At 38.8% G+C, this 10,316-nt stretch overlaps 1 protein-coding gene across 2 annotated transcripts in view; it reads left to right on the forward strand.

The window, feature by feature from the left end:
- The window catches only part of Ap1g1 (adaptor related protein complex 1 subunit gamma 1), an 87,263-nt gene that overhangs the window by 51,703 nt on the left and 25,244 nt on the right, over positions 1-10,316 (forward strand). Inside the window, exons 6-11 of one of the 2 annotated variants that reach the window (XM_021171150.2) lie at positions 745-821; positions 1,741-1,749; positions 3,848-3,943; positions 4,534-4,614; positions 4,803-4,901; positions 9,550-9,605. In XM_021171150.2, the coding sequence (XP_021026809.1) occupies positions 745-821; positions 1,741-1,749; positions 3,848-3,943; positions 4,534-4,614; positions 4,803-4,901; positions 9,550-9,605 (418 nt within the window). The remainder of the gene's footprint in view (positions 1-744; positions 822-1,740; positions 1,750-3,847; positions 3,944-4,533; positions 4,615-4,802; positions 4,902-9,549; positions 9,606-10,316) is intronic. The other variant, XM_021171151.2, reaches the window with a different exon arrangement.

Below are 10,316 nucleotides of genomic sequence, written 5' to 3' on the forward strand. Positions count from 1 at the left end.
TAGACCAGGCTGGCCTCGAACTCAGAAATCCGCCTGCCTCTGCCTCCCGAGTGCTGGGATTAAAGATGTGTACCACCGTGCCTGGCTTTTTGTTGTTGTTGTTGTTTGCTTTTTTCTTAAACCTTTGTTCTTATCATAAACTCAGTGAAATGAGTTCGAGTAAAGTTTTGTATCTTAAATATTAAGGAAAAAATGACATAATATATTTAATTTCATTAAATCATACTTAAATTAATTTAAGTTTGTGCTGTGCCCAGGCTGCTCACACGTGCTGAGCATAGGAGGGTCTAGGTGGCTCTGTCATTTATTACATAGTGAAATGTCCTTTGAGATTGTTTTTTACTGACTTTGAGACAAGGGATTTGACTTGTCATTTGTCATTATCTGGTGTTTGATACATTTTATCTGAATATCTAGTATCTTACTAAAGTTTTTGTGTAGGATTGTCTGTCAGAATGTAGCTAAAATGTATTGAGTGAACATGGAGAAGGAGAGATGTGATTTGTAGGGATGTGAGCCTGTCTATTCACAGATGGCCAGGCTGGCTCTTATCATCCTAACAGTTGAGAAAATTGATCTGAGCAGTGTTGCAGCAGCAGCCCCTGCTCAGTGCTGTGGTCCTTAGGAAAGGACTGACAAGCAGGAGCAGTGAACCTCCTTTGGGAATCCACCTTCAGGGATGTGAAACCCTTTTTCTGGAATTGAGTAGACCCTCATTTTTGCTTCCCTTTGACCGTTCCACAGGTGTCCTTCACACGTCTGTAGTCCTCCTCACAGAGATGTGTGAACGGAGCCCAGACATGCTCGCACATTTCAGAAAGGTAGGTGCCTTCTGTGTGATTTTTCCTGACAAGTGCATGTCTTTTTCACTTAGGATTTTCTTCTGAAAGCAAGCAATGAAACTGAATAAAGGATATAACTAGCCCTGCTGTGTGATGGGGCTGGAAGCCAGAGTTAGGCATATAAGAGCTGGTATTAGTGTAGGGTTTCCCCTTTCAGAATAGAAGTCTTTCCTTGTTGGCAGACATACCAACTGCTCATGTGTTTATCTGTTGTTTTCACATTGAGCCAGGCAATGGAACCTGAGCTCAAATTACAAATAGGATTGTTTCTCTTTATTTTTAAGACAGGTATTTTTTTGTTTTTTCTTCAGGTGAGAATAGCAAACAGAATTTTGACTTTTATTACTTTGTTACAGTGTTTATTTTAGGCCACAAATTCCTGTTAAAGTCCTACCTTTTTAAAGTCCCATGTCCAGTGGAGGGCAGGGGGCTCACCCCCTCCCCTCCAAGACAGTGTTTCTGTGTGTAGCCCTTGGCTGTCCCGGAACTTGCTCTATAGACCAAGATGGCTTGAATTCAGAGATTCAGTTTCCTCTGCCTCTTAGGTGCTGGGATTAAGAGATGTGCACTGTACCGCCTGGCTTCCTTTCCCCCTTTTTTATAGCATTTAAAAGTAGGCACTTTTATTTCTCCCTTTACTTACTGAGAAGGAGTCAGAAAGATTATTCTTTGTCTAGTTAGGAGCATTGGTTCCTTTAGAGAAGACCGCTGAGCACTCCACAAAGAGCTCAGACTTTTGGGTGGTCTTTTTTTTTTTTTTTTTTTTTGGCTCCTTCTTCCTTAGATGTTTATGTGTTGATTAAATTAATGTAAAATAGTATGAGACCCGTATCTGTCCCTAATGCTTGCTTTGTATGTTTTGTTCCTGTTGTCTGTTTGGAATCCTGCTGTATGTTAGAATGAAAAGGTAAGAATTAACCCTCTTTTTTTAGATGGTGCATGCTGGCTTTAGGTCCTTAGTAGCATTTGTGTATCCATCCACAAGTGTGGCTTTTAACTGTACTAATGCTGAAGCTGTGCTTAATACTGTGAATTATTTGTTCTAGCATTTTTGGCTAACTCCCTGGTTCAGTTTCTGTCTTGTCTTTTAATCTCCTGGTTCCAAATTCAGCCTTGGATTTCAGTTGCAGCCTTCCCTGAGTTGTAACCCTCCTCCTCTGCCTTGCCTTCATCTTCATGTGAGAGGCTTTGAGCAGCTGCCCTTCCAGATCTGCCTGGAGCCCTTACACAAAACATTGCTTCCTTTTGAAGTAGATACTTTAGAGCCATCTGTGGGTAACCCATACTTGAAAAAGCCCCACATGTACTTGTGAGCTGGAGCTCAGGCTCAGAGCTTTTATCCCCCTCTTACCTGGACTTAGTCTTGCTGAGGAGCTTCGGGATATTGAAAGGGTTTAGGGGTGGAGTCCTCGGCACCAACTGATTTTCATGGCTGCAGCTTTTCCTGTTACTGTGCTTTGTTTGTCTTGTCATCGGTTTTAGTAACTTGCATTTTTGTCTGAAAACTAAAGCTGGGTTCCAAGAACTTGTATTCTGAACACTTCGACATGAGCTTTCTGTCCAGGGCAGCCTTATGCAGTGTGCTGGCCTCGGCAGCACAGAAAGCAGTTTCTCAATTCAGTGAGGACTTCTCCGAGAGCTAAGTCAGATTCTTAAAGGTGACTAGGGTTGTATGCAGTGCTCGGAGTGCAGAGAACAGGGATTGTGCGAGCTGAGCTGAGTATCTTCTTCACACTTTGGTCAACAGACTTACTGAGATTTTATTTAGAGTTTACAGATCTCTGTATTTTAGACTTGTCTTATTCCTGGAGTTGTCCAAATTTGATTTTTGTTTTAATGATTTATCAGTCACTAAATTCTGAAGTAGTATGGCTACGTGACTTAAGGTCACATATGCTCTTTTGCATTTGTAAATGGCCATAATGTTCTAGTGTTTTGGGTGCTTGTCTTGAGTATAGCTTGGCCTTTCATTTTAATCTCAGTACCTTTCTAGGCTTTGGGGAGTAGGGAGGGAACAGAATAAACACAAGGGAAAATGATGAATTGCAGCAGTGTTGGCTCTGTTCAACTGCCCTATAAAAAGACATAGTTTTGTCCACTTTCTTGTTTAGTTTTAGGTAATAAGAGCTGTTCATGTAGATAAATGGGGTTTTCTTTTGGAGACTGGGAAAGTTCAGTTGTGGCAGACATTTTGATATCGGGATTTCACATGAAGTAATTGATTAACAGAAAGCAAATGAGCGTTCATATATATTTGCAAGCATCTGTAACTAGATTGACAATAATAATTGACCTGGACCCGGAAAATGGAGGTCAAAGGACTTGTTAACTAAGGAATGTGCAATCTATTGTGTGTGAGAGGAGAACACACTAAGTACGGCAGAATTCTGTCTGAGCACTGGGCGGGACACCAGGGTCTTAGGTGTGCTTTCTCCATCTGCCATTTCCTTTTGGCTCATGTTGGTCACTTGGGATTTCCTGCTGCTTTTTTGGGAAGGGATATATAACTAAACCTATCTTCAGAGGAGAGACCTTTTTTTATTTGAAATGTGATATGCTTTATATTTAATAAGATCATTGGTTAATGCTTGATATGACTTTGTTAGAATAGATAAACAAATAACTGATTTTTGCTACCCAAGAGTTTCAAGTTCTACAAAAGTAGACCTGCAGCATGTCCCATAGACCGCTTTTATTTGGTTCCCATTGGCTCTTGGCCCACTATGATTCTAGTGTCTTTACATATTGAGCACCAGAGGAAAAAGATCTGGCTTGTTTTCTCGCTGATGAAGTGCATATTACTTGGTAGGTTTTGGCCTCAGTATCTGAGTTAATACTTCAGCCATTTGCATTACTGTATTTACAGCAGAAGAAATTTCTTGGACTCAGACCCTTGCATCATTTTTCTAAACCAAAGGCTCTGCTTATTGAAGAGATAGGCTCATAGAGTCACTATTTTGTTGTTGTTGTTGTCTTGATACATCTTTTTTTCTTTTCCCCTACAGCTTGTGCCCCAATTAGTTCGTATTCTAAAGAACCTCATCATGTCCGGATATTCCCCAGAACATGATGTCTCTGGTATCAGTGACCCCTTTTTGCAGGTGAGGTTGAAAAACATTTTGGATAAATGTCACGTGAATGCAATGCTTTTGAAGAGATTGTTTTTTTTTTTTTTCTTTCTTTTTTTTTTCAAAGATTTATTTATTAGTATAAGTTCACTGTAGCTGTCTTCAAACGCACCAGAAGAGGGTATCAGATCTCATTGTGGGTGGTTGTGAGCCACCATGCGGTTGCTGGGATTTGAACTCAGTACCTTTGGAAGAGCAGTCTGTGCTCTTACCCACTGAACCATCTCACCAGCCCGAGATTGTTTTTTTTTCATCTTAAGTTTATATAGGGTACAGATTTGATAATTCATTAATTATATTAATAAGTGAACCGGGACCAAATAAGTATTGCGTTTAATTAATGAAATGACAGTGAAAATGTAAGTTTTACTTAGTGGCTGCGAAGGGTGGGCTATCTTATAACTTCATTAGCTGTGGACATGTGCATGGCCTCTTTCAAAAGATGTTGAAAATTCTCCTGACTTATCTCTGATGCATCTAACTTCCTTTACATTATTTGGGTTCCATTCTGAATGAGATTGAGTCAGACTTAATTTGTTGACCTTTTGTATCCTGCATATTAGGTACGAATTTTGCGGTTATTAAGAATTTTAGGACGGAATGATGATGATTCAAGTGAAGCTATGAATGATATATTAGCACAGGTGAGTTGATCCAACTTGAAATCTATTACTCTCCATTTTCATCAAGCAGAGTGTAGAAGGTGTGGTTATCAGGGTGAATGGTTTCTGTTTTCTCTTTAGTGAGATACGGAAACCACAGTATGTCTCCTTGCATTCGGCAGTTTGGGAAGTGCTGCTTTCTCACTTACGCACTGCTGTCTGTTTTTCAGGTTGCCACGAATACAGAGACGAGTAAAAATGTAGGCAATGCTATTCTGTATGAGACGGTTTTGACTATCATGGATATTAAATCAGAGAGTGGATTGCGAGTAAGTCTTTTTGAATCTTCTCTTTCCTCTAAGATTTCCTCCTTTTTTAGAGTGATTAAGTTGGGCTTCAGTATTTTGGAAAGGAAGGACTGATGTACCAAAGCATGATACTATGTTTTCTATGTGTGCTTTAACCTTGATGAAGATGATAAAGCTTGGAAGAGCTAAGAAGGGATGTAGCTGTATACCTGTCGTTAAGGAGAGCTTTCAGAATAAGCTTTTACTAGGGACACAACCTGAATTGTACCCATCATTTTAAACAAGGCACAGATACAATATTTAAAGGAATAAACCTATAGAACAAGAAACTCAGGTAGCCCCAAAGTTATACGGAGTGGAAAATGTTAGCTCTGTAGCTTTCACATATAGCTACTAGGTCTCCTTCAGAGGGAAACAATGTTTTGTGATGCTTTGTTTATACTCAAAATAGCATCTTGGCATAACATAGATGGGGCTGGCCTGAAACTCTTCTGTAGGGTAGGTAGGTTGTCCTCAGTTTCTTGATTCTTCTGCTTTAGCCTCCCAGTTCTGGGGTTGTAGGTGTGCTTCACCACATCCAGCCCTTTCCTCTACTGTCACTTAACATTGAAACAGTTTCAGACTTTTTGAAAGATTTATTATTTTTTTTATTATTTGTGTGTATTCATGTGCTTGTGGTGAGAGCAGCAGCCCTGGAAACCAAAGGAGGATATTGGATTCTCTGGACATAGAGTTACACGTGGTTGTGAGCAACCTAATACAGGTGCTGGCAACCAAAATGGAAGACCAGCCATCATGTCCTCTGAACTGCTCAGCCATCTCTATCTAGCCCCTAAAGTCTCAGCTTCTATATATGCCCTTTGCCCACCTTTCCCTGTGTAATGTTTTACAAATTTATACATCTTATGAAGACCCGGAAATTAACATGGGCACTACTATTAAGTAAATTATAGACTTCATTTAGATTTTCTAAGTTTCCAGGTAGCATTTATTTTCTGTTACAGCATCCAGTCTGTGAGTCTACATTACATTTAATTGTTACTTCTCTTTAACATTCTGGTCTGTTAGTTTCTCAGTTTTTCTTTATCTTTCGTGATTTTGACACTTTAGAAGTATTGGTCAGTTGTTTTGTAGAATTTAACTCAGTTTGGTCTGTCTGAATTTTTTTTTTTAAATAATTTTATAGATTAAAGTTATACTTTTCTTGGCAAACTTGCACACACTTGATAAATGGTTTGCAACCAAAATGGAAGACCAGCAACCATGTCCTCTGAACTGCTCAGCCATCTCTAGCCCCTAAAGCCTCAGCTTCTATTTATGCCCTTTGCCCACTTTGCCCTTTGCCCAGAATGCCAGGCCGCACATCCCTCCCCCATTATACCCCTTGGGTACCACCCCGTGGCAGGGAACAGAACCTGAGACAGCCCCGTTCCACTTGTTAGGGGCCCACATGAAGACCAAGCTGTACATGTAGTTTATTTTTTATGTGGATGAGTGTCTGCCTGTAGGTATATATCTGCTCCATATGAATCCCTATGCATGCCTGGTTCCTATGGAGTTTGGAAGAGAGCATTGGGTGCCCAGGAACTGGAGTTATAGATGATTGAGCCATCATGTGGGTGTCGCTGAGCCATTTCTTTCCAGCCCTGTATGTTGGTGTCTTTAGTACTGTGTATCTACTGTCTTTCCCTTTATAATTAAAAATTTTAGGAGGAGATACTTTGAGCCTGTGCAAAAATACATTTTTAGACTTTTGTCCATGATTTTTGTTATCTGTCAGATATTCTTGTCTTTAATAATTGCTAGGATAATATTCTAATATTAGTTTATTTTCTTCATTTTTCTCCCTGATTAAATAAGAGTTCTATGGGGTTATCCCTATGAATTTCTCCTTAACCTAATCAATAATTGCTCATTAGCAATCTATTAATATAACTATAGTAAGATTTTTTGAAGCAGTGTTTCTCTGTGTAGCCCTGCTGTCTTGGAACTCACTCTGTAGACCAGGCTGGCTGGAACTCAGAGGTCCACCTGTCTTTACCTCCTGAGTGCTGGGATTAAAGGCGTGTGCTACCCACCCTGGCTTAATCCAATTATTAATATTATAATTGCTAATCCAGAGCCTTTAAAGAAATAGACTTACCAGTTAGAGTATGATATTATGATAGCCTGTGATATATCAAATCAACTTCCATCAATTTCTTTTTTTCCTCCTTTTAAGCAAAAGTAGCAGCTGTATATTGGTCTCTACTCTGTTAGGAAAATGTTATCTTGAAGCTGCTTTTTGCTCATGTAGAAAGATGGGGGCGGGGAGGATAGAGATAGAGATTCCAGTTGTGGTAGATTATAAACAACAATTTACCATTTGGATCACTTAAAGATGTGTAATAATGGCCTTAGTACATTTATATAGCTAAGAAACCAGTAGTTCTGGCATATTTTTCCAGAGCTTTTTTTGTCTTTCTCGGTATCCCACCCCCCTTTTTAAATCAACTTTTTAAAAATTAAAACATTCTTTAAATGACTTTATTTCATGTATGTGGTTGTTTCTGCTGTAAATACATCCATGTACCATTTGTGTATCTGGTGCCTTTGGAAGGCAGAAGAAGGCATCAGATCCCTGAAACTTGATTTACAGATGCTTGTAGCTACCATGGGGTGTTGTGAATTAAACTCAAATCCTTTGGAAGAGCAAGAGCCGGAGCTGTTAACACTGCCATTTTTCCAGTCCCCCTCCTTATTTTTAAGAAAATTATTTATTTTGGAAAATTAGTCCTTAAAAACACCATTTGTTTTGTCTGTGGGTTTCTCCTCAGATTTTGCAAAGATACAGAAACAAAACAACACAAAACAAAACAAAAACCCAACAACCAAGTGTGATGGAGATACAGCTCATCTGGTAGAGTGTTGGGTTCTATCACTTCAGCAAATGAAGTGTTCTGTCTTCTTCCCTTCTGTATAGCTGCGTAATCAATAGATACTTTACTTCTAACACCAGATACGGAGATTTTCAGTGATCTTTTCAGTGGTCTCCAGTTGGTATTCTTTAACTTAATTCAGTTTAAATATTCTCTGAGATAGTGTCAGATCTCAAGTTGAAGGCTTAGTTCTACAGGACAGTCTCCCACATCAGATGCTAGTTGTACGATTGGTATTTTAAACCAGCCAGCTGTGATTCTGGGTTCCTACATCCCTCTCTGTGAGCTTAATTAACATGCTAGAATGGCTCACAGAATTCAGAGGGATACTTACTTGTCCTTGTTACAGTAAAGACTATTCAGAGGATAGGGATGAATATCTAGATTGGCAAAACAGGGGACAAAGCATATAGGGATGGAGAAGAAGCATTCTTCGCACGTGTACCATCTTTAGAAAACTCCATGTGCCTAGTTATTCCAAAGTCCTGTTCTTTTGGGTTTTATGGAAGCCTCATTGTGTAGGCATGGTTGATTAAATCATTGGCCAGAGGTGAAGATTATAACCTTCAGCACTTTTTATTTCCAGGATCTTGAGGAAGGGCTGAAAGCTCCAGCCTCCAATAGCATGGTTGCTTCCTCTGACAAGCTAGCCCCATCCTCAGGCCATTCAGGGATCCATCAAAAGTTACCTCATAACAACTAAATGTAAGAATAGAGATGGCTCAGTGATTAAGAATACTTGCTGTTTTACCAGAGGACTAGAGTTTAGTTCCTAGCACCTATGTCAGATGTAACTTCAGCTCCAGGGTTCCAGTGTTCTCTTCTGACTTCTGAGGGGAGACACACACACACACACACACACCCCATAAATAAGCACACATTTTAAAACCTTTTGAAAAAATTAAAACTAAATGAGATTTAGGAGCCGTATGTCAAGAAATGGGGACGACATTTCACAGCATCCTATATCTCATACGAATATAACCATAGAGCATTTATCCCTTTGCTTGTGTTTTCATCTCTTTTGCTTCTGTTTTGTCATATGTCAGATGACTTTCTTGTAATACCTGAATAAGACTCCATTGTACATGCTTGTAATATATCCAGCAGATTTGTGGTTGATGGCTATCTAGGACATCTCCTATCACGTATTCCTTACTGATACAGCCCCAGGAGATTTTGTGTCTATGCTTGTACCATGCATTTGTTACATACATTTTTGGAACTGTGTGCTGCTGGAGTATGCATTTCTCTTAGGTTCAAGGTCATTGTTGATTTTATTGTCCTAGCATTAGGTGGCATTCCAAAAATGGGATATATTTTCATTATGCCCTCCAGTAATTTTGGTAATTACTGCTGAAACTGAATGTGATTTTTAAAAATAATTTATTTTGTACGTGTGCACATGCATACATGCTATTCTACACACATGGCAGTCAGAGAACAATTTGAGGGAATGGATTCTGTCCTTCTGTTATGTGGGTTCTGGAACTCAGGTCTTCAGGCTGTGGCAGGCACCTTTATATTTCAGTTGAGCCATCTTTCTGGCCTCTGAAATGAAACACGATTTTAAGAATGCCTTTAGATAACTTCTCCTTTTGCTAACAATTTATAGATAACCAGCTGCCATCTTTAAGGAGCTTCTACACAGAGGCCAGAAATTTATTCTTTAGATTAAGAAAACAATATAAATATATCATTTTTATAGATTAAAAAAAAAACAAAAACAAATGTATGCTATTTCTCTTTAGGTTCTAGCCATAAATATTCTTGGTCGATTCTTATTGAACAATGACAAAAACATTAGGTAAGTCAACTGAAAATTTTTTCATATCCTTTATATTATAAAAATTAGTATTTTATAGAGTGACTTTGCTCAAGATTATATATATATATATATATATATATATATATATATATATATATGTGTATATTATGTATTGTGTGATCTAGAATTTGAAGTAAGAAATTTTAGTTTAGTCTTAAAATTGCTGTTTATAAGTTAAGAGCAAACATCCTATAAAGGGCCAAATGGTAAACATTTTAGGCTTTCTGAACTACAGGGTCTTTGTAGCAGTTACTTAATTACATTGCTTTGGATCTGTAACTCAAATTAGTTTTTTTCGGTGGAGGTGGTAGTGGTGACAGTTTTGAGACAGGATTTTTCCATGTAGTTCTAGTTGTTCTGGAACTCAATTTGCAGACTAGGCTGGCCTTGAACTTAGAGATCCACCTGCCTCTGCCTCCTAAGTGTTGGTATTAAAGGCAGGCACCACCATGCCCAGCTTTAAATTTGAAGTTCTTTTAAATAGATAGGAGCAGTTTTGGGTATTGGTATTAAAAAAGAGCAGAAAACATTTAAGTGATGAAATTAATTTCCTTTTGTACGTTGTGGGTAAGGCAGTGTGAAAAAGCATATATACTGTATTTTTTTCTTGGGAAGATTTAGTCAGTTACTGTTAGAAGTTTGAACTGGGCTGGGGGTGGTGGTGCACGCCTTTAATCCCAGCACTTGGGA

The sequence above is a fragment of the Mus caroli genome, chromosome 8, assembly GCF_900094665.2.
Source record: "Mus caroli chromosome 8, CAROLI_EIJ_v1.1, whole genome shotgun sequence".
Lineage (NCBI taxonomy): Eukaryota > Metazoa > Chordata > Mammalia > Rodentia > Muridae > Mus > Mus caroli.